The sequence below is a fragment of the Haliotis asinina genome, chromosome 3 (assembly GCF_037392515.1).
Source record: "Haliotis asinina isolate JCU_RB_2024 chromosome 3, JCU_Hal_asi_v2, whole genome shotgun sequence".
Taxonomy (NCBI): domain Eukaryota; kingdom Metazoa; phylum Mollusca; class Gastropoda; order Lepetellida; family Haliotidae; genus Haliotis; species Haliotis asinina.
Genome location: NC_090282.1, coordinates 35,142,265 through 35,167,768, shown reverse-complemented (window position 1 = coordinate 35,167,768; position 25,504 = coordinate 35,142,265). Strand labels below are relative to the sequence as shown.

Sequence of the window (25,504 nt, the reverse complement as noted above, 5' to 3'; positions counted from 1 at the left end):
TATATTTCTCTTTATGAAATAATGGTTTCAGATACTATATTTTTAAGATCAATGCTTCAGAATACATCTCATTACATTATCGGGTACATACTAACTGTCACAGGTAAGGGAATGTGTGCACTGCACAACTGGTCCAATTTCCTGTGCTGAATACTAGACAATTACACAAAGTAATCTTAATCCCTGCTTATAAGATAATCGCTAGTAAAAACAAATTAGAACTAAATAGGTAAATGATCTTTTTCGAGATGTTTAATTACGAATTTGACATATTTTCTGACAAAGCTATCCTTTCTTGTTTGTTCGTTCACGTGATTCGAAGCAATATGATGTTATTTTCTTACCCCCATGAAAATGTCTTCCCAAGGATAATTGTTACCAATAACATACGGTAATATATAATATTATTTCTTACTTAGCATGTCTCTATTTTAGTGACAGAATTACAGATATTTAACTCAGGTTTACAGGAGCAATATAAATCTTTGTCTCCATTTCCGACAAAAATGAATATTACTTTCACCTTAACATCAATTATTTATCAAATAAGTGTGAAAGATGTTTAATACAGTGACAACATAATACCAGTGACAACAGATACATGTACCCTTTTCTAAAATTCAACCCTTGCACAGAATTCCAGTAACTGTAATCTGTGTACTTTGACACAATCATATCCTCAATTTGTTCATCATACATAACATCCTAAGACACCATTACACATCATGGTAAATTAGGTACATGGTAGCAGAGAGCTATTTACAACCAGAGGCAAGGTAGATTTGAAACTGGAGGAGTACTTTTTAACTGAATCATATTAACTGGAGGCTCAACACTGTTGTTCTGGATGCCGTATACGATTCTTTCACATTTAGCATTTTTATGAATATTCAGAAACCATTACAGCCCAATACACCCCATGTCTGAAATATGTTAATGATATAATATTCCACAGGCACAAACACTGGTACTAGCCTTAAACCCCAAGTCTCATGCTAAGAGCATCCCAAGGCAGGTAGGATTCTAATGGTTTTAGGGGATGCCCTTGTATGCTGTTACTATGTGGCTTATCAAATGTTTCAGGGGAACCTGCAATCCCTGCTGAATCCAGATTTTATCTGGTAAATATTGTAAAATGAATGCATGTCAGCGACTTCTCAATGGGCTTCAGACTATCCTCAGTAGAAACTCCAACCTGTAACCATGGCAACAGGACAAAACATAAAGCCTAAAGAATGTAATTGACATCTTTGACATTTTTAAGCAGCTACAAACCATCAAAATGAAATGAGAAAAACAAGAATGTGAGGATGCGTATACACTGCAACATTTTCTCTGTCACCTACACAATACCAATAATTACCTTTTTTAAGAGTGTGTTTGTACATTATGTATGTATTTGGGGAAAAAACATCTTGTACATCCATACAACCACACATAAAGTATATGAGACCATTCAACATGTCTGTAACAAGGCAGAATCGTATTCAGCTTGCACATACACAACTGCCACAATATGAATGTACAACTGTTTAGCAGAACCACTTGAAAAAAGTGCCAAAGATTGTGTTCTTGGGCATAATTCTTATAACATTTGGTAAGGACCATGTACTTGACTAAAGATGACTACTTCGTCTTAAGAAGTGTATTTATATGAGGGACAGGCCTAAAAGAAAGTTTTCATGTACATAGTAGCTAACTCAAGAGAAGATAAAAAAACAGGGAAAACTTGATCATTGTAAATATTACATGTCATCAGGGTTGTGATTCTGATGAAAACATCTCATTTTCACCTAAAAAATAGCCACATTATGTCTCTTATTCATTACAAAAAATTGGTATACTAACAGTGCTAAATCTGAAAGCAAAATCAAGTTTAATGGACAATTAAATCCTACCATACTGAAGCAAAACAACACTCAGTTATCAGTAGCGATCAGCTACAGGTGCTATGCACCAAATCATCTCCCGACATAGCCTGCAGTATATCATTTGCTCAACAGTTATTAATGTATTCTGTTTGTTTTTTTATCACGTATGTATGCAATACATTGAGCTTGCTTTGTTATTTTATTGAAAGCTTCCTGACATTACAAAGCATGCTTCTCAAGGGAACACCCTGTCTCTTTATGCTCTATCAGGCCTAGAGCTACAGCAAGGATCATATTCAGATCAGACAATTTGGTGATACATTATGAAATACTGAGTACAAAATGATCATGAAGACTTATGGGGATATTTTTGTCAGAAAAGACTGAATGAATTATTATGAATTCATGATCAAAATGTCCCAACAAAAGTTCGAATCAAAATGTTTGTCTTAAGTGAAGTATATCTGAGAGTCCCAATTTTTTTTCTCACTTTCAATTTCATATTTTCTATGCTTATGGGTTTACTGAAATGGAATATCCCTCATAAAAGGGGTAGTCCAGTGATTAAAGCATTTGCAAAGACCTAGGTTCGATTCCCCACATGGCTACAATGTGTAAAGCCCATTTCAGGTGTCCAAGTTCAAGTCACTCATTTTCCCTCATATATGTCGTAGAACTGCTGAGATCTAACCCTGTCACTTCGGTACTAAGAATGCCATTCACCTCCAAGACAGCTACAACTTGTCTGTGAAAGCTGCCATTTGCGTAAGCCGAAGTAATGACATATTGATGGCTTAATGATGACCAGCTGTCTCCGGTGCTTGATATGCCAAAAGCGCTAATTGGCAAAGCTTCACACACTCTAGTTTGAGTACCAACTCCTTGAAACACATAATCTGCAGGCTGTTGAAAACTTGACACAGATCGCTACTCACCTACAGTTCGAACGTTGATGTAGTAAGTGTTGTTAAACTTTGAATCATTAGCCTTGAAAGGATCACAAGCACCAGGTATGGAGCGATTGCATTCCAACTGATAGCAGGTATTCTGATGGAAGAAGACGGAGTCACAGGTTCCTTCATTACAGCAGCTTACTACACAGTCCAACACGGAATAAGCATTTATGTCCTTGGTGTAAAGTCCAGCGTTTGATCCATTCTTAGGTTTGTATCCTCTGTGGATAGCTTGTTTTGCTTCATCTTCACTGATGTTGGTACTGCAGATGTCTGCTGACACTCCTGGAGAAGAATTTCAGTGTCAGTTCCAGTGTGCAAAATAGTTTCAAAATATTGCTAGCCGGTAGGGCTAGCTATGCCTGAAAGTTGCCAGCAAACAAAATACTTGGTTCAAAACTTTGAATCCAGAAACAAAGCAAATGATTACAAAAATAGATAACAATAAGATACTGTCAGCATGACAGATTTCATCATAAAGCTAATAATATGAACATTTTTATGAGGCCATAATCATGCATGTTTTAAAAGTGTATCAAAACTTTTTAAGTTGGAAAGAGTGATATACTGGTGAGATTTACTTCTCCGACCTGATTTTAACTAGCAACAGACTAGTGGGTCAGTAGGTATTTTGTGCACACACCCATGGACACACACAGATTTTGGAATGATTTACTAACTAACTGTATTTCTGACACAAACTGAACAAACTACTTCCATCTGCTATATTTATACTGCATCAGTGTTATTCATCTAATACACAATTTCTGTACTATGTAACTTTATATTCAAACTGGCTGTTACTATATGGCTGACATTGCATTGCATGCACATGAACCACTAATGCACAACTTCCTGTACACCATCATGATTCATCTAATCCACATACACACACCATCATAATTCATCTACTGGACTTATCCATCACTGCTTAGGCAATATGTTCACGTAATTGACAAATTCAAATACTGTAATTCAACCAGGCATTATCCCTAAGCCTTTAGTCAAAATGTTTCTCATGCATCAAATTAACTTCTATGTCAACAGGAATTTGCATTTTCAATATACTATTACCGTGCAGCATGGATGGAAAGCTTTTAATCCTGCTTTGTACAGCATTGTATTTGACAATTGTATCATAATAATCTTACACATTCTGCACATCATCAAACAAACTGTCAATGTAATTTTGTAAATACATAAAAAATGTTCACATTTGACATGTAACTTTACTAAATTCTGTTTAGGGTATTACATACATGGCAGTGAAACGTTCTGCTGTCACTTACCGTAGATGAAAGCACCGATGACAAGCAGTATAATCTTGCGCTGGTGCTTATTGAAACATGGCTTCCCATTTCCCACCCAGCTCCTGAACATACTGACTCTACAGCTGGTGATGTCACTGTCTTGTGCTAGTCATTATGCCTGCTGTTTCCTCTCTTGCACTTCTTTTCATTGTCACAATCACAACACTGCCAAACAAAATATGCTGAAACAATAAAACAGTCAATTAAACTTCAAGGTTCAATTTCAAGGCTTCATTACGTGTTCTTAACAATTTGGAATATTTTAGCATGGTTGCTTGAGTCACTCAGTGACATTCCAGCTATATAATGACAGTATGTAAACAATTGAGTCTGGACCAATCAGTACAGTGAATGACGTCATGAGCATTAGTCTATGCATTGGGTATGCATGAAATAAGTCATACAGCCTGACCAATTAATCCTGAAAATCGGCTTTTCAGCAGTTGAAGACAAGTTCCAACCCAGGCCTTAACAGGTCAAAATATTCAGCCTTCATCAAGTCAGTCAGCATGTTAATCATGGTAATTTTCATTTTTTAGACATTTTCATTTTTTAGGCATTTTCATGTTTTAGTCTGTGACAGTGCTACCAGTTAGATATCAACAAGAAGAATGGTCGTTAAAATGTACTTTGAATATTGCTTTGGCATATACAACAGGGTTTGACTGTCACAATACATCTAAAATTATATTGGTAGAAATAAGATGAATATAAATGCCTTGCTCATGCAATTTTCCAAGCAAAATGAAAACCCAATGTTTCCATTTACCAACAACATTAGTGTCAAATATTCAAGACTACAGCTATCAGTTACAAAGTCTTATCTCCCAATTGATCTTATCATAGCTGCCTCTATACCTTCACATTTCTGAAGTGTTAAGATCATCTAAGCTTTGGATAGCTGCAGAGCTAAGATCCCCTTGTCATGGGCAGTTGCTGAGGCCAGCTCAATGAATGGTAGACACAACCATTAATATTTTGTGTCACACGCTTTGAGTAGCATTTTATGAAACAAGTTACATGAGGTTATCCTCTTGTCTTTTGTTTCATATCTATACCAAGACAGGAAATGTTTATGGATTGAATGCCTTGCCTTACTGAGCACAATGTAATTTACATGAGTGAGTGAGTGAGTGAGTGAGTGAGTGAGTGAGTGAGTGAGTGAGTGAGTGAGTGAGTGAGTGAGTGAGTGAGTGAGTGAGTGAGTGAGTGAGTGAGTGAGTGAGTGAGTGAGTGAGTGAGAGAGAGAGAGAGAGCCATAACATCATGGCGGACACAAAAAGTGGGCTTCACACATTGTACCCTTGTGGAAAATTAGAAATAGGATCCTCGGCGTCACGCGTAAATGCTTTAACTGCATAAACATTGACAAGGATGCAGAAGAAGTACAAAAACCTTTTCCCAAAGCATTGATCAAGCAACAATAAGTTATCACTGAGTCTGCTACCAGGATGGTTGTGACATCGTTTGCAGTTTGCTACTGTAACAATGGGATAATCACGATACACAATACAGTAACAGTATCAGAATTACAACAAATGGAGCTGGACCTTGGTCCTGTGCTGTAACCACAAATCCACATTTTCTGGGCTTCTAGAGCAACACTGTATCCATCCCTGCTAGCACTGCACTGGTAAAGTCTACTAAAGGTCTGCTGATATTGTGACAGTAGATTGTCCTGATGCAGCATTGTTTCTCGGCAATAGCATTATTCCATATGTCAAGGCCTAACATGTACCAAAGTCTTAAACCTGGAATCTGAATCCACTTTTCAATACCAGTTTCAAAAGGTAAAATCACCTCTACTATCAGTCTGTATTACCAGCTTAACTGACTTTAGATCACTGTAGTTTCACAAACATCAGCGCCACATCTGTCCCCATAATATGCAATATAACTACTATTAACCGAGGAAAGGAAACGGTATCCTCTATCCAGTTATCCTGGTACTAACACAGCATATTGTTGTGTCAATATATAAGTTATATCCTAAATACAAAATATCTTTTAGCAAGTCTATACTCTTTTCCCTTCATTCAGCAATGAGACTTGTGTAAAATGAAATATTCTTGATAAATAAAGTAACTCATGAAAACAATGCAAAAACCAACTAATGAGCAGATTACATCATTGATTACTGATTATTGTTAATGCATTAAGTAAAGTATAGCAACCAATAAACTATGACATCAATACTGTGGAATTACATCATTAGTATTGTCTGACTGAAGTTTGAATGACTAGTACCAATTGCTATCTTCACAAATTTAACTCCAACTAGTGATCAAACATCCTTGGAATAATATGAAAACTACAAAAACTACACATAATCAAATGTAGTGCTGTTCTGATGAGTGAAAATAATCGAAAATCTATCAAAAAAGTATTAAAAATAATTGCTGATTGTAAAAAACACATTTTCGAATAATTGGAATTTCGTTGTTTTAGCTTAACACACTTGAATTAAGTAAACTAACCATTAAATTTGATGAATGTTTATGAACAATTATGTGCTTGAAAGCCAAAAGCTATGCGCATTGTAAAATTGTTACCACTTTTTTTTATTTCAAGTACAGTGTCTATTGTGCTTGTCAGTGTACGAATTCGGTTTTTTTCACAAGCTGCACCAAGTGCAGTTAACAGTCTGATCCAGACTGCACCTGATAGAATAAGACTGCACCATTTTCATTTTGTTGACTTATACAGTTTGTAGCAATGACATTAAAATAAAACAATTCAAAATAGTTGGCTTGTTTTCATTTATTCAAGAATGAACAAGCTCAAAATGCAAAATACTTTTCAACAAAACTAATAAAGAAATTTGTTGCATTAAGCCCCTCCCATCTGTTAGCTGAATATTTGTAGAAACTGTGCACGTTGTACAGAGCATCATCCATCACTGACATGTAGGGGATTGACTTTGCAGGGTCCTTTACTGCTAATTCCAGTCTATGAGAGCAACAGTGTATTGCAACTAGGTGTGGCACTAAAGTTTTGATACGTGTTGCGTCCCAACTCTTGCACCCATCACTGTTGAAGCACCATCAAACCACACCCCCACTAAACCGTGTCTCCACTGATCACAGTCAAACCCCAACTTATCATGCATCATTTCCATGATTGCATTGTTGATGTGACTTGCATCAGCCTTTGTAACTTTTGACAAACAAACAAATACTGACTTTGGCAAACCTTGATGAACGTATCTGCTAAACATTATTTCCTGCTCCATTGTGCTACAGTCGGTAGTGCCATCGCACAACACTGAGAAAAACTCCACGTGTTTTAGTTCAAAAACAACTTCACTCATTATCCATTCATTAATAAACTCAATGAATTCCCTGGCCTTTTATCTGATGCATAGTTCATGCCCACATTGTAATTCCAAAAGCTTTGGAAAATCACTGTAAGGCTTTTCATTTATTGCCTGTATGCCATTCATTTCTAAATGAATATGATTTTGGCTTTTTCACCTTTAATTCGTTATGATCATGTTTTTCTGAACTCGCATGTTTTCCCTTCGTACCGATACTTGTAGTTGCAAATGGTTCGTCAGTTGACTTCTCCTCAACATTTACAGTACTGGGGCTTGCCGTGGTGTCTTTAGGCTAATCTCCACCAACATTGCTTTCTTCACAATCTGAACTTGCTACTGTTTCTTCAACAACAAAGTAGCTAAGTATTTTTGACTGTCCCACTGGTATTTTTGACTGTCCCACGAAACCGGAAGACTTTGTTACTAGGTGACAACAGTTTCCGCCTAGTTCTGACGGAAATATCCGGACACATATGAGCTAACAGTCTTCCAACATTCATTGGCTGATACCAATGATGACGTAATGTACATTAGCCAGCGAACTGAAGCAAGCATTTGTGATTGGTTCTTTCTTATGACGATATGCCCGTTATTTAGGTCTAAACTATTTTTAACATGCGTAAGTAAATCTTTGTTTACGTTTTGCAAACGTTTCAAACTATTTGCTTTTAGTTTTATTTATTCATCTTTCAAATCAATGTAACATGACAGTTTATTTCAGACTGCACCTGGTGCAGTCCAGCAACAGATTCAAGCTGCACACAGTAATATTTAGCTGCACTGGTGTAGAATTTATATAGCGAATTCGAACCCTGCTTGTGTGCATTTCATTCCACGGCAGTATTAATTCTGAAAAACATTAATCAGAAAAAAAATGGGAAAAACCCTCAAAATGGGGATTACAATAAAAATGTATACATTTCGATTATAATCGACAATTGTTTGGCATTAGTCCTCCGATAATTGATAGTGGATTTGGTTTTCCTAACACTAATAAAACGAGATTGTACAGGTTCAAAGTGTTGACAAAATGCCCACTTTGTAACCATTTACTGTAAGACAATTGGTTAAAACATCTGCAGCTACTTGCATAGATTGTTTATGATACGTTAGAATTTTGAAGAGTCCAGTTTTGCAACCACATGATCCAAAGAAAGTTAAAATGAGCAGCAAAAAACAGTATTAATTTTCAAAACTGGCTGAGATGCCTATCACCAGTTGTAGTTGTATTATTCCCACACTGTTACATATATCTAAAAATGATATTAAAATGTCTAATCCTCATGCTCATAATTAACTTCTGAATTCATTTTCACCTAATCTTAGTATTGGGTCTGTTTACAAGCCCAGTAAGAGCCACCTGGTACCAACTGCTGCCCATCACCAGCTGGCATGTAGGTGGCTATGAAATGCAGTACTGTTCTCTTGAAAACAACCCTGCCTGCTCATTCACTTTCCGGCACAACTGTGATTATGATTCAGGGGTTCAAAAATCATATCGCCCGATGCCCGGAACAAGTCAGTTTTCATTTCAGGAAATCAAATAATGATATCTGACTTGTCCGTGCACTACAAGATAACATCCACTTATGGTTTCAAACTGCAAATAAACTTGGATTTCATTTCATATCTGCTCATAATGTAGCTACTACATTTCGCAACAATAGTAATTTAGAGCTATTGTTCTTTGAAATTTATTACTCTTCGATAAATAGTCCAGGGAAAAATTAACATTAAACATTGTCTCATAAAATCAGACCAAGTGGAAAATTAGTCAGGACAAGTTACTTTCTTGAAGTAACTTACCCTATGGCAAGTGACTTTTAAAAAAAATTGAACCCCTGTGTTTGATGCACTAAGTGAGTGAGTGAACATGGTTTTACATCGATTTACTTTTCGCAATATTCCAGCAATATCACTGTGGGGGGACACAAGCAGCTTCATGCATTGTACCCATGCAGGGAATCAAAGTGGGGTCTTCGGCGTGATGAGCAAATACTTAAACTACTAGTCTACCCTACTTTCATGCACTAAATAAAAGAGACATAGAAATTGAATGGCATCAGCTTCAAAAGATTATTTTCTTATACAAAACCATTGAACAAAATGCTTTATAGATATAATTCTGAGGGTCAAATGAATGAATGAATGAATGAATGAGGAAACCTTAGAGGCAAAATGTTAGCTATTTTGGTGGACCAATGAATCCAATCACTGGTCTCAGGTTTGCCACAAAAAGAAGACAACTCACCCATGCTCCGAATTAAAACTGACAGTCAAAAGGTCCTTGTCATAACCCTAACATTTTATTTTACAGGGTCAGTGAGTTTTGGATCTTACATTTGACAAATGGGCCTACCTTTAGAATACAGCACCACAAACTTTAAAGACACGTCATAATACTATTTTACATAATTGCAGGTGATTTTGTTCAAAAGCACGTTCTTTAAACAATGCCCTATGACGCTGGCATAGCAACAAGGTCGTCAAGCTCAGCGAGTGTGTATAAGCTCCGCTCACTGATGTTTCATCTCTACCAGCCATGTCATTACAGAAACCCAGTTGCGAGTTTCCAGTAGTAGTTCCCAGCGGATGCACAAGTTTTCGCAAGCACCAGTTTTAAATATTTTTTCCTTTTTCACTTATATGCTCATATTTCTTTGTATTAAGAGGTGCTGAGGTGTTATATTTTGTGTATTTATATATTTTGTATCTTTAAATTTAGTAAGAATGACTTACATTGGTCACATTGTGCCATGTTTTATTACTCGCAGTTTGGGTCAATTAAAATAATCTAAATATATTCTATATTTTGGTTTCAAATGTAACTATTTGGATCAAATGAATTATAACTGTAAGCTAACATACATACATATCTTTGTCGTTCAGTAATTTGCACCATTACAAGGAAATATTTATTTTTCGAAGCGGTAAGAATTCATTACACTGGATACGTCCGCCATTTTCGTGCCGGTTCGGTGAGTGTATTCTATTTATTAGAATTATTCCAAGGGTTAGGGTTAGGGTTAGGGATAGGGGTTAGGGTAAGGGACCTAATCCAATATAGTAGGTAAATGCATGAGTACCAATTGCGTTCCTTTTCCATTTATAATACTTTGTTCACAAAGAAAAAACGGAGACCAAAAACGTCAAAAGTTAAATAAACGATGAAATGGTTTAATGTCGAATTTAGGGCTGATTTAGAGGCCAACTTTTACCTCTAGATCTACATATTTTCAACAATGATTCGAAGTCTAACTCACCCTCGTGCCGTCACCAAACATGCCCATGTCTCACTCATTCCGTAGCGCGATCCACATTATCCTTAATGGGTTCCCTACACACTTTTCTGTCACGAAAGCACACAATGATTTTTATACAAGTACGTCATTCATGCATGCACCGTGAAATCAACGTCTGATGCGTGACATCAACAACCGTTTTCGACCAATTCGACTTTTTCCGTTCATTTCCGTGACATCACAGGAATGAGTAGCTAAGTTTGCACACTGTGCAACAATGTGGTCGTAGTTCAGTCGGTTAGCTGTCGGGCTAACAATCCGAAGGTCGCGGGTTCACGTCAGACGGGTTCTCACAAACTGGTTGCCTTTCTCACTGACATGTGACCTACGGCTGGGAACGTCCTCATGAGAAATTGTGGTGCTGAACTCTAAAGGTGCTCCGACAAATGCACCCTGACCCTGTCCAGAAAAGGTTGTTGCAAAGCCATGACTACTGATCAACACTGCAGAAAGTAATGTGAATACATGGACAGATATATCACAAAATCATTTCATTGAATCTTGCTGCATTTATCCTATAAACCTATACTAAGCATATCAGTCAGTGGTGAGGTACTTTTTTATGACCATCGCGATTATCAGTCAATTTCTTTAATGACATGATGTCTGGCTCAAATAGCCACAAAGCAAGAAAAACATTTGAATTATGATCTGTATCTAAATATCTAAACAAGTATCTGATCTAAATCTGTTGATATGCATGCCAGCATCTGCTACCAGATTGAATCAGTAATGATGATATCACACCATCAGGAACAATGTAAAATAGATAGACTGCTTTCTCCACTTTATCACAGCCAAACCTTTAACAAAAGTGACAGAAAAAGCAATTACACTAATTCAGTGAATGCAATGACAGCTTCATTAACAAAATGAGTTTAATATCTGGATTACCCTCAACACAATGATATTATCTTGATTTGATACAGCCCTACTCACACATGTACTCACACGATGTACACAATTAGCGTGTCTAGCGAATAAGTTAATGAGTTGGGGTCTGTGACACTTTCACCTGGGAGGCACCTGAAATGGGCTTCAAACATTGTACCCATGATGAGAATCAAACCACGTCTTCTGTGAGACAAATGCTTTAACCACTAGGCTACATCTACACATACTAATGGTGCAATATTCAATATTTATTGGACATGTATCAGAATTCATGTGAGTTTCATATAGCCCATACAGATATACATGCTATATTATCTAGCCTCATGTAAGAATGTCGAGTTTTGATTGGTCCATGTGACTCGGATAAAATACCATGTACATCCATCACGATCTGCCAGCGGGAGTATAAAAGTCGTATACTCCCACTGCGAAAGTCATATCACCCCGCTACACCTCGGTGATGACGCGAAGTGAGAAAAGCGTGCATCGACACGCCTTTAGTAACATGTGGTGCATTGAGGTCAAACGATCAGCTTGTGTCAACATGGCTGCAAGTCGATTCGATGCGTGTTGTTTTGTTTTGATTTAGTGAAAACATTCAGCTAGATAAATGCGTTATCACATCGTGTCTCGGGAAATACGGGGTTTTATCAGTCCCTCGTAAAGTCGTATTCCCCTCGATAACTTATAATATCTGAGAGTCACTTACAGTCTGTGCTTCAGTAAGAAGGTTAACAGATGAGGCATAAGAACCATGTTATACGTGTTTCTAATGCAACTCAATGCTAGTTAATTGTTATCAATATCATGAAGTATGACGTATTGTTATTCATATACGACTGACATAAACATGCACATACCTATGGCTATTAGAGATTTAAATGATATTTATGGTTTGATGCACTGATTAAATCAAGGGACATAAGAATATTTTGGCATGACTCAGCTGATACAAGACAAACATGTAATCAAAAACTTCTGTGGACAAATAAAGACTTCAAACAAAATGATGAACAACAATATAATGTCATCATAACTTTCATTGCATGACACAAACTGGGAACATTGTCATCGACAATTAAGGTTGTGACCCGTATGTCATGGTAGCAGTCACTTTAATATGGACAAGGGGCACTATTCATAAAGTCATGGATCAAAAATGGTAATAAATTCAAAACATTAGAAGAATGTGAAAAAAATAATACTCCTCAAAACACATCCTAAAATTCAAACACTGCCTCAATTCAAGCCAATAGCAACATGAGAAAGGATACATTTTACATTATGAAACATGGTGTATTATCATCACCTGGTGTTACGCAATGTCTGTTGCAATACTTTTGATCAAGTACACTATGAATCAATCATTATATTAATAAATTATTGTGAATTTATCATTTTCTTCCAATGCCTTACTGAACATATGTATGTAGCATAACATACAACAAAAAGAAACACTTAGTGCATATCCTGGTAAAATAAAAAAACCCACAAATATCTACTAAACTTATCAAAGCATCTTGAACATTGGCAGAACATAATGAGCATCCCTTTCCCTGACCTCAGTTCATACACATATACAATACAGACTGCAAAAATACAGCAATAACACTACAATACTGACAATACGTATCAGTATTTTCCATCTTGCTAATCACCATGGAGTTTTCCTGGTACTTCTATCAATAATACAAGGCTCTGCATCAAAGGAAGTGTTTCCTTTGCATAAAATGTATACAGCAGCACTAGCAATAAAAGATGCATAACCAGATCATTATTCAGTAATCATGTCAATATGCCTGATATTTTCCATACTTGACACTGACATTCAAGAACATTTATCAATAGGAATATGTTCATATGCTGAACATGTGGCTAATATAATAATATTCCCACTATTACTTGCTTTATTTCAGAAGGTATTAATTAAAACACCCCACAAGATCAGAAAGCAACTATTATGAATGTGTGGATGTGCTATCATGTTTATATGACATGTCAACTATTTTGATATGAGATTATAAAGGTCTATCACCATTAACAGAATATTTAAGTTCAATGATCACTGATAACACTGAATTGATAACAGCTCATATCATGCACACAGGGTGTGCATCAAACGAAATCTGGGATATGATTACAAATTGTCAACACTGCTTATGATCAAAATAGCTCAAGACCATATGTTACTTGCAAATTATGTAAATAATAAATATAAAAATAACAGACCACAAAATGGTAGAACACTTACAAAAGAGAGTCTGTGACAACCTCTTAAGTGAGTTGTCATATAAGATATACGTCGTTCTGGTACTATATGCTACTGTAAACAACACTCTTCTGATTACTAATAAGTGAATGTTACCATAACCTGCTGAGGTTGACTGCCGGGTGTTATGGAACGATACCACGGTGATTTCCACTGCGGGTCAAATGTTTATCAATAAGAAAGAATTCCAACACCATCGGCCAGTCTGAGGTAGAGGTGTATAGACATGCCTTCACCTATGATTGAATGCGCACGCGGCTCTTACGGCATCGTAAAGTTCCAGATGTGACCTACCTTAACACTACCTGCTTATTTTCATATACACTTCTGCGAAGAACGTCACCACTTTATGTTGTCAAGAACAGGATATTATTTGGGCCAATCAAAACAAAGATCGGCAATCTCTGCTCAATAATAATGGCAGCTTCCACTAGAAACGTGGATGTGTGTAAACAATCATCTTTGGTTGGACAGCCTGAAGTACATAGGGACTAAAATGTCTTCAACAATAGTCCAGTATGTTGTTGTAAGGGGTGACTTGATCAGTGCATTGAAATGGCCAACTGGGGCACTAATCGCACAAGCATGCCATGCCTGCACTGCTGTCATACACACATTTTACCAGGACGAAGAGACTCAACAGTATTTATCTGATCTAGATCGTATGCATAAAGTCATTCTAGAGGTAATTATATTCTATCTAAAAGCTGATGTTACAGTTTCATAGCTTAGAATGTAAGCATTTCCAACAATAGCATTGTGAAGCTATATATATCACCCGTGTGCGAGTCCAACATCTGGTCTCAGAATTGACCATGGGATAAGTCATATGGTCAATATTTATTCAAACAAAGCATGAATTAAGGCTGTTTCGAATAAGGATTGCTTGGCATTTTACAACCATGGCTGTGAGCTTTATGACCAAGTCATGATTAAGTTTTATCATTTTCGTAATATGGTCGCTATTTTGCCAAAACCAACATGGATACGAATGTTTTGAAAGGGTGCCAGTCAAATCGCCTCAGCTACAAAATGCCCAAGCAAATTTGATCAAGTTTGCCCCCACTGTCATAAATACCACAGTCAGTGTAAATTATTCAATATGTTCCTTATGAATGCATAGTTGTACATATATGTTCAATAAGTAAACTGAGTTCCTCCCTGTCACGTATTTCGTTAAATTGTGAATCCATAATTTGCACCAAAATGGAACATTATATTCCATTTCAGTTCTCCAATTCCAGAGTTTATAAAAGAGTAGTAAAATTGCTCGCCATGTGCTTAAAGGGGCACTGATGCGGAGCAATTTCCGTGGACTGGTGTAAACTTTTGTTATTGTTTTTCTCCCGTGAGTACCCGGATGATATCCCAGAATTCGTGACTGGATCGTGACCTCTGCTGCGCATTCCGTAAGCGCAATTGATAGTTTAATTATAGACAGATCAACGTAGGTGAAGTCATTTTTACTTCATAACAAATGTATGATGAAAACAAATGAAACACTTTGAAGGTTAATCATCTGCCAGTGGTAGAAATGGTAAAAAACTATTAGGACGGAAAAATAATGTACGCCAATGTACGTCTCTATATTTTGTCTCATAACCCTATTTAGTTTATTGTCATATTTGTTCTGAAAATTAATAAAAGAACACACGATCTGCTTATACTCATAGTAAATTTCTAACATAACAGCAACATTTATACATTGTATAGATTGCCAATGTGGATCCTATTTCACACACATACGCGATCTAGTGTGTGTTTTCTGTCATACAGATTCTCCTGAATGCTACAACAAATAAATTAAAACAAAATGCAAATAATGAATGTAAAACAGACTAATTTTATAGCAACAATGTCAGGCTACTACCTTGTTCAGGAATGTATCCATCAATATCCAGGTAAAAGAATTCGTATTCCATTCATCTGCAGCTGGTAAATAATCCTGCTCTATGTCGCGTGTCTTACAACTGTCTAGTTTGCAAAAAAAGTAACACATCGTTTCACGTCTTTCGTTGGTGAAAACCAGATAAACCTCTCATTGGTCTCCCAAGATAGCACACCTGGCAAACTAATTGTATGATGTCCACTATTCTAAGTAATTTAGTTAACCAATAATGAGCAATCAATCAATCAACGCAAGGGTGGTTAATTCTTTGAAGGGAGGATGCTGTTTTTGCACTCACTCTTTACGACAGGGTGTAGTCATCTACACACACTGCATTTTGACAAATCCGCTAGAAGATAAAAGTAATTAATCAATCAGTGTGATATCGGTTAATCCTTTGATTGATGTTTGTTTTTGTAACTCAGCTGATAAACCCTCTTGCATCACTTACATGCATATATTACATAACATACAATACATTTGCCATTACAGACCTTAATTTATAATGTTGAGTATTTACTCCAGACAGGAGAAATGCCAAATGGGAACCTTTGTTGAGTAACCGAAGTGGTGTTACTACTAATTATACCTGTTAGAAATTCATTAATTGACCATCCAGAGAATGATGACAAATAACACGTGTAGGTTTACACCATCAAACGCGAGTTACAGCAAGGAAGATGTAATCTCTGTGTCGCATGCAGCCTGAAAACACTTATGGGCCGAAACTGTTTTGAGGATACCAATGGAATTTCGTTACATAAGGAATACACACAGGCATTTGCTGTGTGCTTGGGTAAATAGGTGAAATAAGGGTTTTTTTACGTAAGAAAATTTTCAGATTTCTCTACCAAAGGCAAAGTCATCGTTTTTTTTGTTTATGAATTCAAATAAATCAACTGTGTGTTTTTATTATCATAAATAATAAACCATTGTAGTTACCATAGCTACCAAAATTTACGTATGATATTTGCTATCACAGCTGAACCAACACTCAAAACTACCTATATATATAAAGCTTTGCAATCTTCCGTACTGAAACAAATGGCTTGCCTGTAGACATCATATTTTCATGTAACATGATTAAATATCAAGGTTAAAAACACAGAAATAGGATCAAATTGGATCAGTAACTATACCATACAAGCATCCGAAAAGAACTACACTGCTGGGATATTTGGTTACGATCAGACAAGGGATACCATGGATATTTTTAAACAAATGGCATATGATGGGCATCCGGCCTCCTGACTGTTTAGGTGAAGAAATTCTGCTAATATGGACAGGAGCCCAGTTCCTTTGTCCGTCACGGTCGAAGGAGCGGGCGCTGACCAATTTGCGGTTTGGTTTCTTAATTCGACCATTGGCGAGAAACTTTATTCGCTCCGCATCAGTGCCCCTTTAATGTTGATTTCAAGTGTGTCCTGTTGTTTAAAGAATGTGAACATAAAACACTCCCGTTCCTCATCCCAAATGTTATTTATAAATTAATACGTACTAAACTTGTTAACAAAATACTTGTTTACAATACATAGGGTAGAAGCTCTGTTAGTCTGCAGAAGAGAGAAGTGGTCAGTATGGAGTAATGAAAGGAACTCTTTCCAGACACCACTGTAATACCAATTATTTGCATGTTATTAATGCCTTTTTAAAGCATACTAGTATTACAAGCATAAAATGAAAATGTTTGTATAATATGCTCATTGCAGATAAATGCATAAATGTTTCTTTTAACATATGGCATTGTGTAATCTGTGTAATCATTGTTTAATGCATCTGGCTGCACCATAGTTGTACTTTCATTCTCCAATATAATCGCAGCTGACTTGAATAACCCCTTTGTGACATCTTCTTTCTTTTGATAAATAATTTATCATTATGCAATATTTGTTTATGTATAGATAACATTGCCTATTTATAAGAGTTTACAAAAGTACACTATCTTGCAAATTGCATTGTCTTCAGACAGCCTCCTGGGAGGGATTATGGGATTAACGAGCAGTAGCTCTTGATGGTAATTGGATTAATTAATTAAATAAACAATTAAGCTGTTAAGTAGGCTTAAGAGGCTCTAGATTGTTTTGATCAGTATTATACCATACTTGTTAATGAAAACTATGCATATATTTCGGCAATAAACATATTTTATCTACCATAGAGATGGATATTTGTTGCTTGTTTGGTCCTGAATAAAAAATCTTTTGATGATATTTATCATAGAGATGTGTAATTGTTACTTATTTGATCTTGAATCAAAATATTTGATGAAATTTGCCATGTTTACATAAGGCTTTAAATATAAACTAGAATGTTCTGATATATATTTTTAAATATGTGTTGGTAACAAATGTGTGACAAATACCAAGTGTGGTTACTATGAACCCAGTGATCTGATGTTGATTTTCTGTCCAGGTCTAAATGTGTCAGAGTGGGTTATCCTTAACACAGCCTGGATCGGCTGCATGTATGTTTACTATTATACTGGGTTGTGAATAAAAGCTTTGGCAGGACTGAGCTTAATTGACTATGCACTCATGAGCATTCCATGGCAGCCCTGTTTAAGATCTTATTGCTGTTCTGTCTTACTAACCTGTCAGGTTTGTTATATGTTGCACTAGGTACATTCTAAACAATCTCCAGTGTTTATGTTCAGACAAATCTCTACTGTAGCCTGGATGCATCTATGACCCAATGATTGTATTACCTCCCTTTGCTGGTTTTTTATCCAATCAGGTGTCTACGCTGGGAAGTACCAGTCACAACACACTTTCACTTCTTAAATCATCTAAACAATAAAACTTAGCAACACAAATGATGCAGGAGTACACTAAAAGAGATAGAATGAGTTCTTGCATGTATATTTTTAAAAAGTCTCAGACCTGTCAATTTGTCTGTATGATTTCCCCAAAATCACACTGCAAACAAACCTTCGCGACTGAGACCGCTATATTTGTTGACACTGGGAAGCTCGGTTGTTATGGCAACTTAGCTGATTGGCTACTGTGAGAATGTGGTGCCAGCAATGGGAGGTAATAAAATTATCACAGCCATAGATGCAACCAGGGTATAGTGGAGACTTGCCATAGCATATAACTGGAGATTATCGAGGATGTACCAGGTGTGACCAGCAGGTTTTACAACAGGTCTAACACCGGGGAGATAACCTTGATAGCAACTGTATGTAAATATTGAAAGATGCTCTGATTTCAGCTCCAGTTGAACGATGATGCATCAACCTGTGTTAGCTAATGTTTAAGATATTTTGTTTTTTCTGGTGTGATGCAACTAACATTATGTTTGGAAATTTGTTTTCAGGCTAAAGACGAAGAGAGTCTTCGAGAATTATCACGTAGTTTGACTCAAGATGGAATCCAGCACAAACTATGGATTGAGCAGCCAGAAGACATTGCAACATGTGTAGCAGCTAAACCCTATACAAAACAGAATGTGCAAAAATACTTCAAGAAATTCAAATTGTTCAAATAGTGCATAACAATTCTTTCAAGTTGTGAACTAATGTAATATTACAATCTGAGTGATATTTGTTGCTTGTATCAAGACTCATGTAACTGACAGAGTTAGAATGTAAGTAAGGTGTTGTATAAATGGTTGTACAGATCATCATTGTGATGCCATGCATTATTCTTCACAGGGAATGAGTTTTTTCTGTCATTTTAAAATAAAGTGAAAGGCATTTGCAGAATGACAAAGAACCTTTTCTCATATGTATGTTTATTTGCAAATTGTCTCCCATACATGTAAGTGAAGAAACTGTTGTTCCTACATAACTGAGGTGATGAAGAAATAAAGAATGGATAATCATTCGATAATGTAAGTGTACAAAATAGCCACTGTCCCACAAGCCCATAGCTAGTAAAATCACATGGGTCACAGTTGAAATTTGCTTAGTCATATGGCACACCCACCCTCATTCACTCCCTCCCTCCCTCTCTCACTCACTCACGTTTGCATTGAAGTCATCGAAATCCCTTCTTAGTCCCAGCACCACTGTCCACTCTCACATTGTCTCCTGATGGTCTGCCAAACTGTGCCCTTTATTTAACCCTCTATTTGTGCATTCATGTGCAGTTGTTTCTTGTGTTCTTGTTTTTTTTTGTTTCTTGGACCTGTTCTGAGATCCTGAGACAGAACTCTCAGTATGTGCTCCTTTCGCTTTCCAATCAGTCTTGACTTTTTTAATACCCCCAAATGAGCGTGAAACTCCACCATGACTCTTCCTCTGAAGTAGTTACTGTGATTGTTTTAAAGAATAGTGGACAGGTTGTCAAGTGTTCGATTTTGGGTGATCAACCGAAAACAGTCACCTGGCTACTTGACCAACTATCACTAGTTATAATGTTATATACATTTTTGCACATCACATGACATGACATGAAACAAGTTTCTTTAATCTATCGCTTTTTTGCTTATTTGACCCTTAAGATGAAACAAGGATTCTTTGTCATCATTCTTCTATACGGATATCAATCCATGCATTCTTCAAACACGATAATAGCCTGATATTATTGCTGTAACTTTTGTCAGTTTTAATTTTACTAGTTGTGTTTTGTTTTTATTCATTTGTTGTAGCATTCAGCAGAATCAGTTCCCCTCCATTTTCTTTTCCAGTGAAGTTTGATGAGAGACAACATGCACTGGGTCACAGTTAGGACGTGTGTAAAGTATTACTCATGTAAACAATGTATAAAATGTCTAGATATAGCAGTCATGTTCTCTAATACTGATGTGGTTTGTTTCATGAAGCTGCTAAGTGCAAGATGTACATAAATGTATTAAAAAATAATTAGGATTATATCATGCTAATGGTGATAAAAATATTAATGAGTAAAAAAGATATCATCTTTGTTGATCAATGTAAGGATATACATATCATACTTTCTCTACAAACTCGTCCAGCTGGGGGATTTCCAACAGGCTTTTGGAGAACCTATGAATATTTTCATCATAAGGACAAACGATATATATTATGAGCGCTTCACCCATTTTTGTGTTTGAAAATAGGTTGGGTTAAATAGGAGACAGTGAGTGAGTATGATTTCCCCAGCCTTTAGCAATATTCCAGCAATATCACGGGGTAGGATAACAGAAATGAGCTTCACACATTGCACTGCATCCATGTGGGGAATCGAACCTAGGTCTTCGGTGTGACCCATGAACTTGTTAACCCCTCGGCTGCAGTCCCAACAGGAAACCGGTAATTCACACAAAAACTGTCAAAAGTTTTATTGGACCTGGGTATCTGTCTCAGTATATGGACCCGTTATGATCATGTGACTTATTGATTAAACAATGTACTAAGTTATTCTTTCATAATTACAAGGTTGTATTGTCTTTGAAGACTTAGACATGATTTACTGTCACTCCATTTGAATATGATACATGGTTAAGAGTTTGAAATACTCAGAATTTTAGCCTATTTGAAAAATATATTGCCATTTCTTGCAAATTGGATATCAGGGATTACAATAACGGGTATCCGGTAGGGTAGGGTTATAGGGGGTGGGGTACTAGCTTTAGTAGCTTTTTTTTAGCAGGCACGGTGTTATTTTACTGCAAAATAAGTATCAATATACAAAAAAGTGACGTTTACGAATGGCGATATTTTAATACCTAGATGGTCAATGTCCCATGCAAAAGCATCAATGATGTTGCTGCCACATCACATGTGTCTCGGTATTAAGGATATCAGCCCACGACCTGTGGTTTTGAAAGGTCTTTACAGGCAGTCGGTTGTGGCCCAGAGTACGTCTTACAGATAAAACCCATCAGCCCTTTGTAGGCGCTGTTTTGTATGTTTGTGGTGTGCTGGCCGTTCACGACAATCCAGGGGACGTAGTGGACTTTAGCAGCTTCCGTTACCAGCGCCATCTCGTGCATGAGATTCCCGCCATCTTTGCCCTTCATACATGTCAGTACGTCGTCTTCGGACACGTTGTTTGAAGCCGCACACTGAAACGACGACAAGGAGGTTCTGTATTGCGTGACCATGTCTGAAAGATTGTGGCTGACTTTAATGTGAAGTTCTGCCGTGCTGTGACTGGACAAAGAAGACAGAATTATGAAAACACTCAAAAGAGCATTCGGACAATAGATCAGTAACAGCCAAAACAAGGTACTGGACCCTGCACCCTATCAACTTACTTCGTTACAACCATGATGGTAGAACTAACACTCAAACATTTCCTTCTCCATACAACCAGACCCGTGAAGGTCCGGGGGTAGAATAGGCCTTCAGCAACCATGCTTGCCATAAAAGGCGACTACCGGGATCGGGTGGTCAGACTCGCTGACTTGGTTGACACGTCGTCGGTTCCCAGTTGTGCAGATCGATGCTCATGTTGTTGATCACCGTATTGTCTGGTATTTACACCACACTCGGCGATATTCCAGCCATATGGCGACGGTCTGTAAATAATCGCGCATGGACCAGACAATCCAGTGATCAACAACATGAGCATCGACAAGCAAGAGTTACTGAAGATCAATTCTAACCTGTCACATCTACAAGCTGTCTTCATTGCAACTTTCCCTGAGTTACATGCACTTGCAACGGGTCAGTCAAAATGCATTGTCATAGGCACGAGGACTATTAGACGTTTTTGCCACCATCACTCGCCATGAGGAAGTTCACTTCTGGAAGGGATGGTGCAACGAACTGTCTAATAGGCAGGCCTGATCTGGCTGCATCCGCCTCCTGGTAACGTCTTGAGCGATGTGATGATAACCGAAAACAACATCCTAACCTTCGGTCCGAGACAGGTTCACAGGGGTGATCTGAACAAGGGTTAGGACGGGGTGGTACCTTGTGTAGGGCAGACAACTCTTGACCATGGGTCGTGCTGACCTCCATACAGTTGATGAACGGCATGTAGTCTTCAGCTTGATACGACGTATAGTTCAGGGCACATGCCTGAAGAAGAAATATGAAATAGCCAGATTATCATGGAAATAAATATATTCTTCCCTAACAAGGTGCTGAGAGATCACATACTCAGTTTCATCATACGCCACTGTGTTGTTACCGAAAAAATGAGATATACAGAATATGTTTTACAACTGTAATGAAGGCTCTCTGTAACTTACAGCAATCAGGTTACCAAGACACTCCACAGGGCCGTGCTGACAGGCGAACTCCCAGCTGCCGTTTCGCTGCCGTTCCTAAAATAGTTTGATATGTTCAATAGCAGATACATTTCTTCTGTTTGTGTGACACTCGTTCGAATTTGTTAACCTATAGGTATCTGTGACATATAATGACAAAACGCCTACCGTAGGGCACGGTTGTGACATTGTCAACACAAGACTGAATATACCTACCTTGACATTACCGTAGGGCACGGTTGTGACATTGTCAACACAAGACTGAATATACATTGTACCTACCTTGACATTATCGTAGTGCACTGTTGTGACACTGTCAACACAAGACTGAATATACCTACCTTGACATTATCGTAGTGCACTGTTGTGACACTGTCAACACAAGACTGAATATATCTACCTTGACATTACCGTAGGGCACTGTTGTGGCACAGTCAATACAAGGCTGGGTATATATACCCTGGCATTACCATAGGGCATTGTTGTGACATTGTCAACACAAGACAGAATATACCTATCTTGACATTAACGTAGAGCACTGTTGTGACACTGTCAGCACAAGACTGAATATACCTACCTTGACATTACCGTAGGGCACTGTTGTGACACTGTCAACACAAGACTGAATATACCTACCTTGACATTACCGTAGGGCACTGTTGCGACACTCTCAACACAAGACTGAATATACCTACCTTGACATTACCGTAGGGCACTGTTGTGACACAGTCAATACAAGACTGAATATACCTACCTTGACATTACCGTAGGGCACTGTTGCGACACTATCAACACAAGACTGAATATACCTACCTTGACATTACCGTAGGGCACTGTTGCGACACTGTCAACACAAGACTGAATATACCTACCTTGACATTACCGTAGGGCACTGTTGTGACACAGTCAATACAAGACTGGGTATATATACCCTGGCATTACCATAGGGCATTGTTGTGACATTGTCAACACAAGACAGAATATACCTATCTTGACATTAACGTAGAACACTGTTGTGACACTCTCAGCACAAGACAGAATATACCTACCCTGGCATTACCGTAGGGCACTATTGTGACATTCAGAACACTGGAAGGCAGTGCCGTAAAGGCAGGGTAGAGTTGGGTAGTAATGAACTTGCGACAGTAGGGGCACATGGACTCATAATACAACACGACATCTACTGGTTCCGCAGTGGTAGCGTCTTCTACACAATCCTGAAACAGAAAGTTTAGAGTGTAGAAACCGGGGATTTTCGTTTTGCCGGACGCAGGTAAAAATTCACGAATGCACGATAATCCCTTAAACAATAGGGAATAAACCTATTGTCTGTTTCGGCCTAACAAAGTACACACTATAACTTCATCTCGATTATTTTTCAGCATTTTCAGAAATGAGTGAGCGAGTTTTACGCCGCACTCGGCTATGTTCCAGCTATGTGGCAGTTTCAGAAAATGAGAAAATAGTAACTGAAGGCATAATAGATATACATAAATGTTTTTTTTTGTTTGTTTGTTTTGTTTTGGGAAGTTTTTTGTCATAAATATACATAAATATACATTTAACTCAAATTACTTACAGAAATCAATTCCACTCAAAACAAATTGGTGCCATGTAATTAATGAGTTCGAAGTCTGTTAAACGCTCATGTCCCCCAAATTAGATTATGGGTGACAGCTACTACTGAAAACAGACTAAAGCCGGCAAACTAGCGGACCGTTACCATTGCTGCTGCGGGGTGAATGTAACCCATTTCCGTTTTCATTGTTATAATCACAGCTTTCGTAATATACTGCCTTTGAATTTGTACTGAAATTATTATCGATTTATTTACACTTTATTATACTCTTACAAATTAGGGGAACTTCATTTTTAATTTACGATTGAAAAACAACATGAGATATACCTGAGTCAATCAATGCTGATATGACAATAATGAATGTTTTGAGAGTGCATCACTAGTTGCACTTCCTTATGACCACTGTTGTTCGCTTCTGTACTCACTCTTAAAAGATGATTGGTGTATGACGTCAAATTTGCATATCATATGCACGATTTTCATTTTCAAACAAAAAGAAAAAACCCGACCGAAACAAACACTAACAACTGTGTCATGTGAGGTGATTGTCAAAATTAATGGTCGACAGTGATTTATCCACTTTCCTGAAAACCGTCATAGTCAAGAATGTCACCCCTTGCACGTGTATCGGGTAATGCCTTGTGCACGTGCATTACATGCGTTGTGTTTAAGGGTTGTGATAAAGAGATATGGTGGCGCGTTCATAAGATGTCTGTCCTTGAAAGGTTTGTTGATGTACATATACTACTTCCCATCTAAATTGAATGTTCATGTTTCCCCACTTTGTTTAAACAGGATATTTTGTTTGAATTCATAAACTTATTGAATTTTAGAATAAATTAGAACATTTAGTTTCAACATGGGAATGAAAACGTGACAAAGACACGATGAATGTGGTAAATGTAGTATTAAAATGGCTCACTCACCAAACATGGAGCAGCAGCAGCGACTCCGGCGATACAAACCAATAACGATACAACACCTGAATACACCATCATGA

At 37.4% G+C, this 25,504-nt stretch overlaps 2 protein-coding genes across 2 annotated transcripts in view; both read right to left on the bottom strand.

Annotated features, from left to right (window-relative positions):
• LOC137277880 (dyslexia-associated protein KIAA0319-like protein) overlaps positions 1-14,253 on the bottom strand; it is an 85,558-nt gene extending 71,305 nt beyond the window's left edge. Inside the window, exons 1-3 of the mRNA XM_067809857.1 lie at positions 14,210-14,253; positions 4,114-4,316; positions 2,807-3,109 (exon numbers count right to left, since the gene is read on the bottom strand). Of these exons, the coding sequence (XP_067665958.1) occupies positions 2,807-3,109; positions 4,114-4,204 (394 nt within the window). The 5' untranslated portion in view covers positions 4,205-4,316; positions 14,210-14,253. The remainder of the gene's footprint in view (positions 1-2,806; positions 3,110-4,113; positions 4,317-14,209) is intronic.
• A 6,779-nt stretch (positions 14,254-21,032) lies between these two features.
• Positions 21,033-24,136, bottom strand: LOC137277879 (gamma-interferon-inducible lysosomal thiol reductase-like). The gene is made up of 4 exons (XM_067809856.1): positions 23,975-24,136; positions 22,908-22,982; positions 22,627-22,734; positions 21,033-21,773 (listed from the first exon to the last, which is right to left on the bottom strand). The coding sequence occupies exons 1-4, from the start codon at positions 24,080-24,082 to the stop codon at positions 21,510-21,512; spliced, it is 555 nt and encodes a 184-aa protein (XP_067665957.1). The 5' UTR covers positions 24,083-24,136; the 3' UTR covers positions 21,033-21,509.
• Positions 24,137-25,504: the final 1,368 nt, after the last annotated feature.

Excerpts from the sequence above, each read along its gene's own strand:
- LOC137277879 (XM_067809856.1), bottom strand. The coding sequence starts at position 24,082 with ATGTGCCCCTACTGTCGCAAGTTCATTACTACCCAACTCTACCCTGCC. Across the intron at positions 22,735-22,907 it reads GTCTTGGTAACCTGATTGCT|GCATGTGCCCTGAACTATAC; the intron begins GTAAGTTACAGA and ends TTTCTTCTTCAG. Across the intron at positions 21,774-22,626 it reads AGTTGTCTGCCCTACACAAG|TGTGCGGCTTCAAACAACGT; the intron begins GTACCACCCCGT and ends TCGTCGTTTCAG.